At 38.8% G+C, this 18,132-nt stretch overlaps 1 protein-coding gene and 1 long non-coding RNA gene across 2 annotated transcripts in view; one reads left to right on the plus strand and one right to left on the minus strand.

The window, feature by feature from the left end:
- ITGA2 (integrin subunit alpha 2) overlaps positions 1 to 18,132 on the minus strand; it is a 69,156-nt gene that overhangs the window by 23,665 nt on the left and 27,359 nt on the right. Inside the window, exons 3-14 of the mRNA XM_029961515.1 lie at positions 17,575 to 17,684; positions 16,549 to 16,640; positions 12,705 to 12,819; positions 12,111 to 12,238; positions 10,872 to 11,020; positions 9,646 to 9,796; positions 9,044 to 9,209; positions 7,771 to 7,844; positions 6,198 to 6,336; positions 3,692 to 3,837; positions 2,844 to 2,987; positions 272 to 475 (exon numbers count right to left, since the gene is read on the minus strand). Of these exons, the coding sequence (XP_029817375.1) occupies positions 272 to 475; positions 2,844 to 2,987; positions 3,692 to 3,837; positions 6,198 to 6,336; positions 7,771 to 7,844; positions 9,044 to 9,209; positions 9,646 to 9,796; positions 10,872 to 11,020; positions 12,111 to 12,238; positions 12,705 to 12,819; positions 16,549 to 16,640; positions 17,575 to 17,684 (1,618 nt within the window). The remainder of the gene's footprint in view (positions 1 to 271; positions 476 to 2,843; positions 2,988 to 3,691; positions 3,838 to 6,197; positions 6,337 to 7,770; positions 7,845 to 9,043; positions 9,210 to 9,645; positions 9,797 to 10,871; positions 11,021 to 12,110; positions 12,239 to 12,704; positions 12,820 to 16,548; positions 16,641 to 17,574; positions 17,685 to 18,132) is intronic.
- On the plus strand, positions 3,755 to 10,831 carry LOC115307639. The gene is made up of 3 exons (XR_003915958.1): positions 3,755 to 3,931; positions 9,704 to 9,779; positions 10,737 to 10,831. It is a non-coding gene; the product is annotated as an uncharacterized LOC115307639 (long non-coding RNA).

Genomic DNA, 18,132 nt, shown 5'->3' on the forward strand with positions numbered 1-18,132 from the left:
ATCAGCTAACTTCAGACTCAGATATAAAAAATGGTAAGAGTTTTAGAGTATCTTGCAAATGCTTTTCGTCTATATGGTTCAGTTATAAGCATGACAACATCAACCTGAGTATGCTGACAGCTGAAGGAAGGAGAGGCACAAAACTTGAAATAAGCCATGAGAATAACTACTCCTTTAAGAGGATGAAACACTACGCAGTTAAACCATAGAAAAATCTTCCTTTTTCCTCTAGCAGATCTAAAGGCACTGATTATTATGCAAAATTATTTACCTGAGAATATTTGGTACGTATAGTCTTTTGAAATCCATTGTAAATATAAATTGCTCCAGAGTTTTGGTTTTCCAGTGGAGCACCTATTACAACATCATTAAAGCCATCCAAATCAATGTCTGCAAGCACTGCAATTGCTGATCCAAAGCGTGCATTTTCTGACCCCTGTGGACCTTCCAAGAGTTCTTGTTGATCCAAAATTCTCTTTAAAAATTGAAAAAGAAGAAAAAGGAAAAACACAGCTATCATTGCACCAGATCAGACATAGGAGCAGTATCTATGTGCATTGTTTTTTTATTTCTGTTTTCCAGTACATTTCCCTTGGACAGCTCAACACTGAATTCCTTCCCCATTGTATTGCCCATTCAGTTTGCATTATGTCTCAAAGTCCTGGCAAGAATTACACAGCAAAATCAAAGCATGCTATGCAAAGTACTAGCAGCAAATATAACCATATGTATGAAGCTTAAATGCTCTCACTGTCCTCATCTGACTGTTCTGAAAGTTTCACAATACATTGAAAAATACAGTTTCCAGTTTTGGATTACCAGTTTTTATGCAGAGGGAATGGAAATTATGTAACTGGACATAATTCTTTGAAACAGAAATGGAATTTCCTTACTAAACTAATGCAAAAAACATGTGTCCAAATGGTAAACTCCTGACCTCTCCAATGCCAGTGAAGAAAGAAAGATTGGAGATCTTTATAGTTAAATAATCCCATTTACACTAGATTAAATGCAACTCTGGCAACAATGTTTTCACCTTTAACATCAGTTATTTCACTGTGCTTAAAATTTTAGAAATATCAGCCAAGTTATTTATTAAACATGACTAGAAAAGTATTACTCGCACAACATGGACAACTTGCAAAAACCACATTCTTCAAAAAAAAAATTTAAAAAATCCGTCATTATTCTTAACTTCCAAATAATTTTAAACTGAACATTTGACAACAACTAAAAGTTGTAAGATAGTCTTCCAATTTATTTGGCTTTCAAAAGACAAGAAAAAAAAACCCTTTCATTTTTCTTTTCTTCCATATTTCATGTCTGATACCACAGTCACAAAGACCATTGTCAGCTACCAGTAGTACCACCTTCAGCTCCTGCATCTACCTTGAAATTGCCCTAGAGTAGTTTCTTGTTGCTTCACGATGGTCTGACTGTGAGATGCTGCTGAAGAGAATGGTCCTCCCTCTCTATTTGATTGAAATCTACCTAGTAAAGAGGCCATGGTCTGTTTTCTCTGATGGATGGCAGATATTAATTTACTTTGCATATCCAGATATCCAGTGATTGAAAGACTGTTCAAAAGTGGCAGAGGGCTCAGGATGTTTAATACAGATATTCTGAAAACACCTACTACGGGTCTGAATAAAAAGCACCGTCAGTCAGGCACGAGACAAATAACACAGCTTCACTGAACAGAGGAGACAACAAGAGTAATAATAACCATCCAATATCAGAGTCTACAAAACAATGCAGAAAACTGGTAGAAGAGCATTTCTTAGAACTGCTTTGGGACTACTGTCAGGTGTTGAACACATTTACCAAAATCAAATGGCAAATTAATTAGCAAAAGCCTTGAGATGGGTTTTTTTGAGATATGGCCAACTCCATGCTATATAAGTGTAAAGCACCTATCACAATGCCTGACACCAGGACCAGGGAGACACTGAGAGCAGGCCCCTGACCACTAACAGTGCCTAGCTACTGCCTTGCTTATTGGCTCCACTTTGGTCTGTTCCATCAGGCTCATCATGGCTAGACTTCGCGAACGAAGATTTGGGAAGGGCTCTACCCACGTTCGTTACAAGCGCGCTGGTGGTGAAAAAGACCAATACGAGACAAGCACGTCCGGTTGCAAAAGGCACAGCAGAAAGACTCCTTAGGTGGTATATTCTGCAAGACACAATTCTTTCTGCATTGTCTTTTCTCCTTGAGAGTGATCCTGTGTGCGTTCTCAAAGGCAACAGCAGTGTTATAGATGGTGTGTCTCCAGACCTCCCGATTTGAGGCCAGAGTAGACCAGTTATGGTTATCAATATGGCCAAGGCTGAGATGTTGTTTCAGAGAGTCTTTGTATCTTCTCTTTGGGGCTCCTCTCTTGTGGTAGCTGGAGGCAAGTTCACCATAAAGCAAGATCTTAGGGAAGCGATGGTCCTTCATCCTGGAGACATGTCCTGCCCAGCGCAGCTGTGTTCTCAGCAACATGGCCTGTTCCATCAGGCTAATTCCCAGATTACATGCACAAGCAGTTCTGGGGAAAGCCTGCAGCTGCTACTGAAAAGCACAACAGGTGAGGTGGCACTGGGAAGGCCTCCACCCATGGTCTTCTAAAGAGTTAGGCTTTGAACCATTCACCCCTGCCCTTATGCCACATTCCAGGAAAAGCACGTGCTCTGTGTCTTATTAGAAAAAATATCACTTGAAATATTTCTAACACTTTGAAAAAATTCACTGAAAGTGACTTAGAGATACTGAAGAGGCCAATGGCCTCTTAGCATGCATGTGGCAGTCTGCTTTGAAAGAAGTTAGCCCTAGGCAATGCCAGCTTGAGCCATTGTTACCTTTGTGACAGAGAACATGTAAACTCTTCCTTCTTCTTTCTTCAGGTCATTCATAAACATTGGTGCACCCACAAGCAGCACATCTGTCACAGAATCCCTGTTGACGTCCACTGAACACACCACACTGCCAAAGTAGGAGCCAATCTGAAATCAGTAATAAATGGGTCAGGATTGTATGTGGACTTTGTAAAACATGTTTTAGCATCTGACTCAGAAAATTTACATCCAGTAATATTCCAATATGACTTAATAAAACTGCCTGTTGATGAATGAAATTACTATATAACATAGTCCAGTGTTTGAAGAATCTTATCTTTACCATGTGTCCACTGTTTCTATCCACTAGCTGCTGCTACGGCTTTACCACTAGGCAATACAAATGCCAACAGAGAGTAAGCTATGGGAGGTATATTTTTTATATCTGTGCACATGAACCTACCCAAGCTTTGATCTACTCTCACACTTGTCTTACAGATGAAACCAAACTCACTGCTCTTCTCCAAATAGACAAAAAGAGATTGAGTTTTCAGATCTCTCTTTTGATGATGTCTACTTCACAACTTCTCAGGCAGAGTGGAGTTCACTGAGTATCTATATCCCAATTAGAATTGTTGACAGAATGATACATTATTTAGCTTTGTACATTATCTTTTACCACTAACTGGTTGCCTTCCTAAAATACTCTTTAAGAGTTACAGTTGACCTTGTTGAAATAGTCTAGTGGCAGAGAAAAACGGATTCTAAATGCTTTGCATAAAAGTGGAATTTTCAAAACAAACTACAATTTACTGCTGGGTCAATAAAAAGAGATGCCTAAAAGTCTGCATTCATGACCAAAATATACTTGCCTGCTCGCCTCTCTGTGACTGCACAATTGCAATGTTACCATCACTGTCAACATCATAAACCACCACTCTGCCAGTGTAGTTGGATCTTGGTGCACCAGCAACAAAATAGATGGAGCTCATAGTTGAGAGAACAGCAACAGAATAACCTGGGGTAGAAGCCAACATTTAACACGTGTGAGAGACCATTAATTACAATTCATCAGTTGGTTATCCATAAAGGTCAGAAGATGAGTCAGTCTGGTATGTTAATCACAGAGAATGATGCTTTCAAGATGGGAAGTTACACAGTCACATATGCATAAAATTTGCAATATAATTCTGGACAGAACAATGACATACAGATCAAGTTGAAACAGGTTTGCAAAACAGAGTGTTTTAGCCTATTCAGTAAAACACAGACCACAGAAATGTCACGCTTGTGAAGGAGATAGGAAAAAAAAGCACAAAGAGTATCTTTGGAAAAAAAGAAGTAAAGAGAAACATGAGATGAACATTTGGGCCAGCCTTCAAACTAGGGAGGAACACCTAGCTTCTGCAAAGCTTGCAGTGCATTTTTCCACAGCTTACCAAACCACAGCCCAGTGCTTTAGCTGAATAGAACAGGCTATATTAATAGCTTGTCAGCTGAAGGGTTGATTGAACTTCTTTTAACATTTTAATCCTCATTACCATTATTCTAACATTATTTGCTTTCAGGAAACATCATTTAATACCTGAAAATATTTTAAACATGTATTAGCACAATAAATCTAGCATTAGTACATACCTCACATTTCTGTGGTTTAATTAGAGCAAATTTATTTTTAACAGTAGAAAACAAAATCGTTCTGTATAAATCCATAGTCAAACTGAATAACAAAATGCCAGTGATTGTACAGAAAATGCAGATCTCTAGTAAGCTGCAGGACAATACGAGGAACAAAATCTAAAAGGATTATGCCTTGATCTTTACATATACCAGTCTACATCATATTTTTGTTCAGACACTGTTTTTCTAGGGTGAGAACATCCTTTGTGACTAGAAGTTCAATGAGCAACAATGAAACATGATTTTATTCTGCAATTTAAGGACACACATTCCTGACTAATATAGCATGCAACCATTTGAAGTGAAAGAGTGCAGTACAGAACAGGGACCAATCTAGCAAGCTGTCATGTGGTAGCACCTCTTAAACTTGTGCTCCCCCAAGCTGGTGAGAGAGAGCTGGTATGGAGAGCTCCTAGCGGGGGACAGAAGGTGGAAGGGAAATGAAAAGACAGAAAAGGCAACAACATTGTTTTCTCCAAAAAAGACTGAAGTAAATACTCTAAAACTGCCATGTAGACAAAGGAAGTGACCTGACCTTTTAAAAACTATTATAAAAAGGAAGTAAGAGAAAGTCTGAAGAGGTCACACGTGAAAAAAAGCTCATTAGGTTGGGTTTAGATTTATTCATTGTTTTGGATTCAAGTAATGCTGAGTCATAGGTGAAAAAAGAGTATGTTAGTTGCAAAAATAGCATCTTATTTAATAACTTCAAGGAAGTCACACGTGTTTAATGTAGTAGCATATTCAGGGATAAATCATCAGAGCAGGCATGTTGAAGGTTTGCAGAAAACATTTCAGTGAACTGAGAATACAAACTGACTGGCTTTACTGGGTCACAAAAATGTGTCAAAGAATACATATGGGAATTATACATAAGACCTCTATTAAATGGTAGCAATATTTCTAAAATTATGAACTGAACTGGGAAAGGCCAAGAAAATAGCAAGCACATATGAAACAACAGCAAGTCAATCAGCTTCTTATCCACATGGAACTGGGGAAGAACATACAAATATAACAGAAAGGACCCATAATGATTCACTAGGCAGTTTTTTCAAATCCTATGATTTATTATGCCTCTGTGACTGTGGTGGTTTTGGTTGGGATATAGTTAATTTTTTTCACAGCAGCTGGTATGGGGCTGTGGTTTGGATATACGCTGGAAATAATGTTGAGAACAGAGAGATGTTTTAGCTGAGAGGGCACACCGCCAGGACAGCTGACCCCAGCTCACCCAAGGGATATCCTATCCCATATAGCATCGAGCTCAGCATGGGAAGGAGGAAGAAGGGGGTATGTTCAGAGTGTTGGTGTTTGTCTTCCCAAGTCACTGTTACATCTCTATCGCAACCCACAAGCTCACTCACTTTTACTGTTCTGACTCTATCCCCCATTCCACCAAGGGCAGAGAATGAGTGGCTGTGTGGTGCTTAGCTGCTGACTGGGGTTAAACCACACCAGTGACACAGTCTGATTTCTTCTCAGTTTACCACATTGATATGAGTAGAATTTAATAACACAATAAAGACATCATTCAATGAACTGTTGTCCAGTAAATTAAATATTTTTCAACTGGAAATTCTTTTCATTTCTCAAATCAGTTCATAACAGGGATATGGCTAGAGGAGAATTTTCCAAGTACTTTTCTATTTTAATTAAGCTTCGATAAATTTCCGAATTTGTATTTCAGCCCCTTACCTAGATATGAGCTATGGTTTCTGTCCTGTAGAATCTTCTCAAACACATGGCTTGGAAAGGTGGTGACTCTGTCTGAAGATTCCTGTACTACTGTTCCACTCCAGTCATAGGCCCCAACAGCACCCAGCAGCAGAACATCCTTTAAAAATAAAAGTCAACATTTTTTAGAAAAATGATTTAGAAAAAGTGTGAGCAAAGCTTAAGTTATCATAGATAATTTTCTATATCACTGTGTTTAAAGCAGTGATGTACAATCCAAAGACTGCAGGTAGTTGACTGGAGCTGCTTATAGTTACCACTTACATGCAGGACTTCACTGCCCTATTAAGAGGGATTATCACCCCTCTCCTGCAAGAGGATAAGTGACCACTCTAGTTCCCATGGCACTGCAACTCAAGATAAAATGAGTTTATTTAAACACAATTTCCTAAGTCTGTCCACCCTGGGGTTGGGCTTGCTAAGGCAATGCTTTTATGCACTCATGATCCTCAGAAGATTGAAGAACATGCAAACAAATCTGTGAGAAAAAGCTAAAGCCCCCCTTTTGACAACAAAAGTGCCAATGACAGCACACAAAAGCTGACAGATACAGGATAGCTGATACAGGACAGATACAAGAAATAGATACAGACTTTCATTCTTTATATGAGGAGATGTTCTTGAGAGAACAGTTAAACCTAAACTCCAAATTAACATGGCTTATTATACAGAATACTTCATACAAAAATACTTAGTCTTAGACTTGTACATAGAAAAAACCCACAGTTTAGTTTATTCAAATTATTAAAATTCTTCACTGAACTGAGATACTGTTATAGAAAACTACAATAAAACTGGATGTGTAATTTTCCTGAAGGAATGTCCTAATGTTTCTTATTTCCTAGCATCAAGTGCTTCATAATTTAAAACTTTAATTTGTGTAAGTACTTGTAAAAATTATTTCATTCATCTTTAAGGGCTATAAAAAAGAAACAACCTTCTCGTGGTTTCACTTGAAAGCTTACTGAACCACACTTGAGTTTTACAAAGAGGACCTATTTGGTCAAGATAATCTTAAAATTTATTAGCATTAAATATATCCGATTTATGTTCTTTCTAATTTCTAAATGAAATACGATTTAAAGAAATATTATTAATTTTATAATTAATAAATTATTTTCACACTTGATTTATTTATATTTTGATGACTTCCAAGAAATATACCAGCCTCACAATATAGTTTCAATTCTTCTGAGTTATTCAACTCCAAGATACAAACACGGAACAATTGATTTTTCCCTGCTACATGAACTCAGAAATCATGGAAATCATTGTATTAACACACTACAAAATCATTAAATGAAAGAAACTGTTATTCAGTGTCACATATTAATATATATTTTTTCATTTTAGAGATATACACCATCTATTAGTGGCATTCAAGTACAGGAAAAATTAAAAGAATAATTTGACATTCACCTGATTGTAAAAAAGATCTTAAAATTAGACAATGTGCTTTATTACTCTTATTTTGTTGCACTCATGTCTACATAATTATATCTACTTGTATCATTAAATAATTATATTCACATACCTTTTTTTGTGAGTAATATGCACTGAAGCCCACCTGTGACATTTCCATTTGGAAAGTATCACCTTGATCCGTACCTGGTAAAACAGATATCCACATGTGGTTAGCCCTTTAGAGCCACACAAGACCCAATCTTACTGCCTGTGAGTTTAGCTGTATACAGACTGTACATATCCACCAATTCTGCTAAAGCATTTACAAACAATGAAAATCAGAGCTGATAAACTATAGAAAATTTGGAGGATTTAACGGGAAATTGATAAAATGGAACCATAATGCTATAAATCCCTTCCCAAAAAAGGCAGAAGATGATGATAAAGATAGTCTGAATCGGCTTGCGCAGTCTTGTCACTGTGGCTAATCTCTTTTTGTGTTTCCTAGGAGGCATTAATAATACACTGAAATTAGCAGCTTAAATGACTTAAATGACAAGTTTCAAACAGAATACGAATGTTTATTGTCATATAGGATTTATAAAAACTGTTGTAATTGTCTTGAAAGATACTGTGACATCTGGGAATATTTCCTAAAGCAGATGGATGGGAATTCAATTCAGGTACTCAGGAAAAACAAGATAAGGAGCTCAACGTATCCTCTTACTTTGACTAGCAGCCATGGGACCAGTAAAGAATAGATCGGGTGACAGAGAAAGGAAGTTCCATCCTGAGTACAGGAAGGCTGCAGCTCATTAAGGAGCAAGGTCTGAATTTAAATTAAAATTTAAAAGCTGGCTTTGGGGGTGACAAAGTGTCTTCAAGTCACCTCTGCAACTCCTTCCTCCAAACAGTACACAAAAGCATGAGTGATGCTAGGGATTGAGCCTGGTAGGCATCACATAGATTGTACTACTGTAGCTTTTCAGTTCCTAAATCAGTAAGCAAGTCTTCTGATTTGTTTTTTAAATTTACAGTTGCTTAGCATTCACAGAGGTGCAGCTGACAAGCATAAAGATGATGGTAATAGTTCCAAATACATTTGGACACATATAGACAAACCCCCATGCCTGAAGCCCATGATGAATTGACAGAAATTTTCATGAACGGGGAAATGTTTTCCGCAAACTGCAAAAACTAACTTGAAGCTCGGGCTTATTAGGGGTGAAGTAGCTGGGAGAACACCTGTGCAAACCAGAGCCTTCCTGGTGAGCAGGGAGTAGCCTGCAGCTCTAGCTGCCTCTCATTTTCACAATCCTACTCTAAGCTGAAGCTAAATAAAATTCTTAGGTTGTCAGCTGGGAGAATCTGATCTAATTTTTCAGAGACATTGAGTATTTTACCTTCTATACTAAAAATGCGCTCTCCAAGTGTTCCTGCTTCTTCCAGCAGTGCAGCCTCAGATGACACATTGAAGAAATATTTGTCTGTTGGATGACTAGCAATTCCCTTGATTTCTTTAATTAAGTTTTTAGTATCAAGTTCATGCCTGATTAAGTATCCCAAAACCTTGGGTAAAAAAACAAACAAACAAACAGCAAAATGAGAAGAGTGAAAAAAATCATACTGTTACCCCATTTCCTTCTGTATTATTTGAGCAAATATTCTACATATTAAAAAAAAGAACCATCTTCATTCATATTACTGAATTGCTTATCAGACTGTATTCCTATGCAAGGGAGCATTCAGACAGGAATAACATATAAAACGTGGCAAAAGAGAAAATTATTTAAGTTGCTCAGGAAACACTAGTCTTGCTCTTTCAGCCAGTAAAGAAGACTAGTATTTCACTAGTTTATAAGGATTAATCTGATTGCATTTCAGTCTCACCAGTGCAACAATGCATGTATTATATAGTGCTTATGCACAGAACATGCTCTTTCATACATGCACAACAAAACAATCTTTAAAAACTGCAATATTATATAATTTTAGTATTACTTACAGCAATGCCAAATCTGGTTATATTGTCTTCATTGCATTTACCTATCACTGTTTTCAAGTTGGAGCCATCATGTGATTCACCGTCTGTCACAACAACCATTACTTTTGTGGCTTCTGGACGTCCTCCCGATTCAGGTGAGAAGGCATATTGTCTGTTATAAAACATACATGTCAGTCTATAATGGATGGAATTCAGTACATATACTGTAATGAATATGTCCATCACTGGTTTAGAACAAGGTGCTTCTGTAGTGGATTTTTCTTTGTGAATTAACAATCTGCAATAAGAATTTTCAGTTATGCTCCTGATAACTTCTTCACAAACAACTGCTCAAAGAGCCCTAAGAAATGTACAAAGGATTAGAAGATAAAAATAGTAGGACTGGAAGAACTGGATAGTAATTCTGATAGAAATGTAAATTCCCTGAAAACCAAATTTTTTTTTTGTACAAATATTTCTAAACAAAAAGTGGATTTTGTTAGAACTACTTAAGTTTTATGACACCAGAAACTGGCATCACCAAGTTCAGAAAAAAGTGGAGGAGAAGTAATTATAGGCTCCTCAATATACTGCAAATATTTACTCCATTGATGGCTGAGTCTGCTCTTAAAAAAAAATTTCAAGGCCATTTGATTCAGCATGCATTTTGGTCTAGAGTTCTGTCCTTGATTCAGCTTAAAAACAGCATCTTCCTGTTGAGAAACAGACCTGGTTTGTATATGTATTCAGAGTCATAGAATATTGTTTTAAGCTTTTCCTACTTTTCATGCTGCTGGTGCTGCACTGACAAACGGACAACAGAGAAGAGGTTTTATTTTCTCTGCAATCAACCAAAGCCTGACCTACAAACACCAATCTCACAGGCCCAACTGAAACCCTGGATAAACTTTTACTTCTTTCAATGGTTTTGTATCTTTCCTAAAACCTTGTCCACTGTGTTTGATGCGCTGTCATGTTTAAACACGTGTGACAGAAAAAGCAACTCTGCTGGGTACCAGAATTACGTTAGTGTAATGTTTAACCCAATGTTTAACAACATGCTTTTCAGCAAGTCTAGTTTACATATTCCTGTACCATTCTGCAATGGCCAGGATTCTGCCTGCCACTGGGAACCTACTCAGAGGCCCTGAGCAAATTGTCTCCTGGTGGGAATGAAATTCGGGATGTTCTCCTTGCTGTTTAAGGTAAGTTACAATAGTTGCACAGTAATCATCAATGTGTCCCACCTTGCATTGTCAATGGCTTTGAAAGTATTAGTGAGATCTCCTCCCTTCTGAGATGTTCTCTCCATTGCTTTAACAACCTCATCCTTTGTTTGATACGTATTCAAGTTGAAGACTACACGGGGATCATTAGCATACTGAATTAAACCCACCTATGCAATAAAAAAATTATGTCAGATTATCATGAATTACAATTAGTTACATAGAACCATGATGCTTACTTATATCAGGTTGGAATTAAAGCCCTGCAGATGCACATGAGGTTATTGTTTTCTTTCAACACCAATTAATATTAACATGTGGAAAACAAAGAAAACTAAAATGCTCTTGCACCTTATATCATTTATTATGGACTACAATATCCTAATGAAAAAATACGAAACAGCAGACATTAAATGTTTGCTTGGTTACTTCTGAAAGAGCTTATGGATAGTAACAATATGAGGAGCTCTGGGAAAAATAAGAAAATAGCAAAAATTCTACAAGCTGACAGCACCTCACTCTGATCTCTTCTAAGGAAGTCCTAAAGATTGGTTACTTTGCAGCATTGCAAACCCTATTTATTTTTAATATAGGGTTTAAAAAAAAAAACAGAGAAGGTGCTAAAGGTGAGATTCATAAAGAAGGAAGCCTAGCTTTTAAGCACCTCATTTCCAAAGTAGCCCAAGGAAGAAGGCAGCCTTTGGGAGAGAGATTTCCAGTGCCCCAGTCTTTATTCCCAGAGCTGTTTATGGAAAATGGACAACTGTAAAGACAGAAGGCAATAAAATTTTCCTTACCATCACCAAATTAAAAGGAAAACAGAACTCGAAAATCAGTTAGTAACTCAGAAGGAAAAACTCCTTTTTTAAAGATGCAGCAGTTGGAAAGTAAGAGCTGTATGAAAGCCCATTAAAAACCTGTTCTACTTTAACCACGTCCCAACAGACTATATTCTAACTACTTCTACACCAAATGAATGAAAGAGATCTGATTCACGTACGTATAACCTAGATTTCTATCTCAGTTGGTTTATATTTCGAATTAAATTACTAATCCCTTTTGAAATAGGCTAGCTGTGAGATAAAATCCCCAGCACTGAATAGGATAACTGCATAATCTGCAGCTTTGGGGGAGGTACTGTAGTTACACTAAATCACATTTGGTTTCTTTTAAAATTGGTTGGTTTTGTTTTGTTTTGGGTTTTTTGGTGTTTTTCTTTTTTTTTTTTTTTGGTCTTTCTCAAATATGTCTTTGACTTACCTGGGTCTTGTTAAGGCCTATGTCTAAGCCTTGTACAAATTTTTTCAAAAATGCCCTCACTGCATCCCAGGGATAAATGCTGTTTGACTCATCACAAACCACGACCACATCTATAACAGAGGAACACCCTAAAACAAAAACAAAAAGTGGACATTAAATGCACTTGCAGTCTCAGTATACCCTTCAGCTAAATCCAAAGGTTTATTTCTTTATTTAGGTCTCACACAGGCAATACTTCAGATCAGAAGGCTTTGCCAGAATGAGGACTCAGAAGAAGTGTATGCAGGTTTGCAGCCTGGACTGGTGCAATGCCTCTGAATACAGAGGAGCAAGACCATATTCATATCCGCATTGGGTCATGATTTTTCAGTCCTTATGTATCTATCACAGGACTTTGCTTTTGGCACATACATTTTTTAAGAAATCAAAATCAACCGTCCCCAACACAACGTAGCTTAACTTAATTTGATATGGGTTTTTGGTTGGGTTTTTTTTGTTGGTTTCTTGGTGGGTTTTTTTCGTTTGTTTTTTTTTAATTTTATTTTTTTGTTTTGTTTTGTTTTAATTGATTCCGTTTTGCACACGTTGCCTTACTTTGAACAGCAGGAGAAAAGCTTCTTAGGATCTGGAAACTTGGACTGATTTCAGAACAAACTCCTGTTGCATAGTATTGTCTTCCACACTGCTGTGCCCACAAGGGACCACAAGTCTTAAAAATAACAACAACAACAAAAAAAAAGAAACTATAAAAATAACAAAGTATTTGTCTCACCGTATCTACATACAAACTCACAACAAGCAGGACTACAGGCATATAGGTACAAACCCGCAACAAGGAGGACTAGAAGCATATAGGATTAGGGGAGCCCTCTTGGGTTACCAGGCCAAATCCCTTCAGTCAGAGTAGCCGCTTTCACAGGCTTTCTCACGGGGAGGATTTCCTACCCGGGATGACCCCAGTCCCGCAGGCCGGCCGCAGTTTCCCTTCTCCCTCGCTGCCAGCCCGGGCCCTCCCGCCCGCCAGGCCGCGCTGCAGCGCCGCCCGTGGCCGCCAGGTGGCGGCAGCGCCCCGGGCACGGGGCTGGCGGTGACTCCGACAGCGCGGCCGAGAGAGAGCTCGGCCCTCACGGCTGCGCCGCAGGGGAGCCGCGTTCCTGAGGGAAACTCGCTTTGCCAAAATATTTACCAGTTAAACTACATCATCTCCAGTGGGACTGCAGCCTCACAGTGAGCGCTGCCCCCTCTTCTGCCACACTAAAAGAAATAGTTTGACCCCCGGCCTCTCACGCCCCTTGGCTACATGTTTCATTGCCTTTCGTGGAAAATAATCCCGCTTTCCTGATGAAAACCATCTCTGTAACAAGAACTGAGCTGGCCGCATGAAAACCACAGCTCTGATATCAGAAGAGTAGGTACGAAAGCACCTGGACAAAAAAAATATTAAGACAGTATTTTGTCATGAGGATGGGGAGGCAGCTGTACATGGGTATGGGGAGGGGTATATTTCCTTCTAAAAGAAAATAATATTAGGAACCCAGGAAAAAAAAAAAACCACACAAAACCAAACACCTCTACATAACCTCTGTTCAACAGTTCTGTAAGAAATGATAGCTTCTTTACATATACTCTCTGGTTGCCCTAGTCAGGAGAGTCTGGTAAACAGAGGATGTACCACCTCTATTTAGGAAGAGAAGAGAAGGATAACAGCAGTATCACCCTTTTCTCGAGAATATTGCAGGGGAGGGGGAGTGGAGTGGAAGGTAAGGTAATTAAGGTCAAAAGTAAATGGAAAATATAGTCAGACTACACTATCCTATGTATGACTAGCCTGTCACACATCCCACTATCCCAAGATATTTGACCAGACAGCAGATTTTCTAGACGAGAGAAAGGAAGTATATCTACATTATCAGATCTTGCGTTAAGTGCTCTTTTTAGCTGCCACATGAGGCATGATTAGTTTTTACTGGGAAAGACAGATTTTTGAGAGGTAAAAGGTACAAAATAAATCATCTGTATTGGTAACTACAAAGCTGGAGGAGAGCTACTGGCCTTTAAATTTCTTTTGAGATCAATCTCATTTGACCATTTTCTAATTTTCTTCTGTATTGGTGGTAAGTCAGAACTGTGATGTCACTATTGGAAGAAAAAGCAAAAATGTTCTAATAATCTTTGCTGATCTTCACTTAAAATGGGAAAAACTAATGTTCTAGCATCGTTGCAGTCAGAAATTTAAGATGTATCATTAACGCAGGGGAAAACTGCGAGATTGCATATCAAGGACTGAAGAACTTGAAAGGTGGAATATTAGAAAGGGGCACAGACTTGCCCTTCAGGACTTACATTAAGAAATATGGACATAAACTGGAAGGTCATCGAATGGAAGAGAGAGAAGCAGACAGTGGCTGATTTGCAGGGTGACCACATGCACAGAGCCAGCATGCAAAGCAAATATGCCTTAATGATGTGTGACAAGAAGCGCTTGCTGTTGAGCTGGGGAAATACTGAATACACTGTATAATGCCCTGGAAAGACTCATGTGGAATACAGATTAGATCTGGTCACTCCTGTTTGAGAGAAGTATATTTTAAAAAGCACATTTCAGCCAAAAAACTCTATGTTTGTTTAACAAAGCAAAGGACAAAGGAGAGCGATTGTGAGGTGTCAAATACAGAAGGGAGATTTTACATGCAAGTAGATGGGAGCTGTTTCTTTCAACTAAGGTGCGGCACTGCCCCAAAAACAAACAGATAGAAACTTAAATGAGAACTCCAAAAAAACGTTGTTAACCGTCAGTGAAATTCTTAAGCATGCCTCCAACAGGACCAAGCATGCCTCAGAAAAATGTAATGAGCATGTGGGAAATGACTGCCCTGTACTTAGGATACCTGTGGGAAGCATTCACATGGCATCAAACAGATGAACCAGCTACGGCACAGACTCTACAGGCTGCGTCATGCCCCAGGCAAGCAGCCCAGGGCCTGGGCAAGCAGCAAGTGGATGGAGGCTGAGAGGGGAGCAGCCACAGGAGGAAGGAGAACAGTGAGCTGGGAGGAAGAAGCCCTAAGCACAGCCCAAAGAGCCCATCACAAAGGCCAGCTGCCACAGACAGAGACCCAGAGCAAAGTCCTGGCTGGCAGCAGTGTGCAAGTATGAGCAGGCATTCTACCCATGTAGCCCCAATACTTGCCACAATTGTGGGCTTCTGATACATGTTGAGGCTGAGTCACAGATAAGCACCTGTCCTCAGTATCCCATTCTCCATATGTCAAAAAGAACTCCTGTTGCCAAAGACATGGCTGTTCATGTCTTACCAGTCAATCTTTTTTTTCATTTTTCCTTCATGCAATTTAAGGACGGTCCATCAGTAACACATAGATCAGGAAATTATTTTTGACTGAGAGAAGTTCAAATATTATTAGCAAATAGAACCTTTCCTACATGAGACATTTTAAAACACTGCAGTTACTGATACTGATTAAAACTGGGTATTCATGGGACAGCATTAACGGTAATTAAAAGTATTATTCAAGACACAGAATAAGATTTTTTTAAATCAGTACCTTCTCAAACCAAAAATCAAGAAAAGCACTCTTGCTGTATTTTGAAGTTAGGAATAACTTTACTAACTGCAAGGGCGTTGGAATTAGGCCTGCTTTTAAGTACTTCAGTGAACTGGACTATGTGTTAATGAATATAATAAATATTTGAATACTTTTGTGATTACTAGGAAAATACAACTGAAAAATACAAAGCTTAAAGAGAGCCTCAAAGCTCTTTTACCTGTAATTTATTGTTCCACTTATTTACTGCACATGGCTACCATGTACACATCAAACTGAAATAAACCTATACAGCAACAGGTTTCATGCTTATGATTAAGATTATAAAAAAAGCACATTAAACAGGCATTCACTTCCTTTCAATTAAGAAATCTGTTTCACAGGCTCCAAGGACAGTTGTTTGCAGCATATACACACAGAAAATGCATCCTCCTCCAGCTCACTAACCAAATGAAACACTTCTTAAATCCATGGGACTAGAAATCCTAACACCTCAGGAGGACAGTCCCTGTGCAAGTGCATATGGTGGAGGAGAGATCACATACAGTCTTTTGAAACACAATTAGAACTATAAAAGATTCCCTTAAAGGATATAATGATGGAAATATTCCTGCCTATATCGTCCAATTTAAATTACTGAGTCTTTAATTATAAGCCCTTCCACAGGATGTTCAGATAAATTACACAGGAGAGATTTCACAATTTTGCTGATAATGACAGCAGTATGGAATATTTTAAAATATGCAAAAGATGTACTAATCTATGGTACATAATAAAATATATTTAGCTTGGACTTATAAAAAACGTAGAGAACTCTGGTTTCTTCATTCACCTCAGGCATTTCTGCGTATACTGAATACAATCTTGATACATACCAAAAATCCTCCTGTTTTTGAGTTCTGTATCAGAGTCAAGCCCAGGTTCATGTCTTCCTTTATTTCAGTCACATTTGGAATATTTATTAAAGCTGAAATAAAATGAGATTATGTAATGACAGAATAATAAATAAGATGTAGAAGCAATTTAGTAAGTTAGAATTCCTTTACAAAAACTTGATTTCTCAGAATTGAAGATGCCTTTTCCAGGTGGCTGCATACAATTCTGAGACAAAAGAAACAAAAACCAATCTTTGTAAAAAAATTGCTAGCCATTAACTATAGAGATGAATCAAATATGGCCATTTAAGAGTATCTACCCTCATGGAAGTTGAAGGCAAAAGAGAGAAAGAAACGCACTATCTATTGCCTATTTTTGGCTGGCTGAGTAGCTGCAGCTGAGCAGCTACTGTTACATTCCTCAGGACATTCTGATCCAGTTATCAGGCTTTAGACAAAAACCTGGAAGGGGGGTGGAGGGCAGAAATACTCTGCATCACAAAGAAACATAAAGTAGGCATCTCAGCCTGCTCTGCTGTCCTGTATTTTCACTGTATCCAAACGTGAAAGCCATTTTATACTTAGTTTGCAGACACACATCCCCATATCTGGTCTGGGGAAGACAGAGACACTCATCCTCCCATCAGCCCACCCCAGATGCCAGCAAGGAGCCCTTCAATGACACAGAGCACTGGTTCAGCTGGCTTAGGGACCTACAGCATTCCTGCTCCACATCTGGAGGTTCAAGACCCCAGTGAGTGACACTTAGACCCCAGTGCCTCCAGCAGCTGGCACCACAGGCCAGATGCCCACACCCTGGCCCGACTCAAGTTGCAGGCACCAGTTTTTCCTCAGACAGACACCGGTCTTATCAGCAGCTGGCACTGTGTGCTTGCAGCACACCCCACAGAGATTGAGATTATGCAGAGAGCTAGTTAAGAAAAGTTTTAATAAGGTAGAGTGTCATCATACAAAAATAATTGAAAACTGAAAAATTGCAGCAAGACATTACTGGTTACAACTTACCTTGTAAATTCAATTTTTTACATGTGGTTTTGGACGTATCAACAGGACATGCATAAATATCTCCAGTTCTGTTAGTAGGATAGCCACTCCAGGGTGAACCAACCAACAACCTAAAGTAACAGAATCATAGAATCAGCTGGGCTGGAAAGGACCTCCGAGATCATAAATCCAACCCTTGATCCAACACCACCCATTGTTACTAGACCATGGCACTAAGTTCCACATCCAGTCTCATCTTAAAAACCTCCAAGGATGGAGAATCCAGCATTTCCCTGGGCAGCCCATTCCAATGCCTGATTACTCTCTCTGTAAAGAAGTTCTTCCTAATATCCAACCTAAACCTCCCCCAGCAGAGCTTAAGACCGTGCCCTCTTGTCTTACTGCTGGTTGCCTGGGAGAAGAGACCAACCCCCACCTGGCTACAACCTCCTTTCAGGGAGTTGTAGAGAGTGATGAGGTCTCCCCTGAGCTCCTCTTCTCCAGGATAAACAACCCCAGCTCCTCAGCCTCTTCTCATAGGACTTGTGTTCCAGTCCCTCACCAGCCTCGTTGCTCTTC

This window comes from Manacus vitellinus, unplaced genomic scaffold, assembly GCF_001715985.3.
Source record: "Manacus vitellinus isolate BGI_N305 unplaced genomic scaffold, ASM171598v3 scaffold_36_pilon, whole genome shotgun sequence".
Lineage (NCBI taxonomy): Eukaryota > Metazoa > Chordata > Aves > Passeriformes > Pipridae > Manacus > Manacus vitellinus.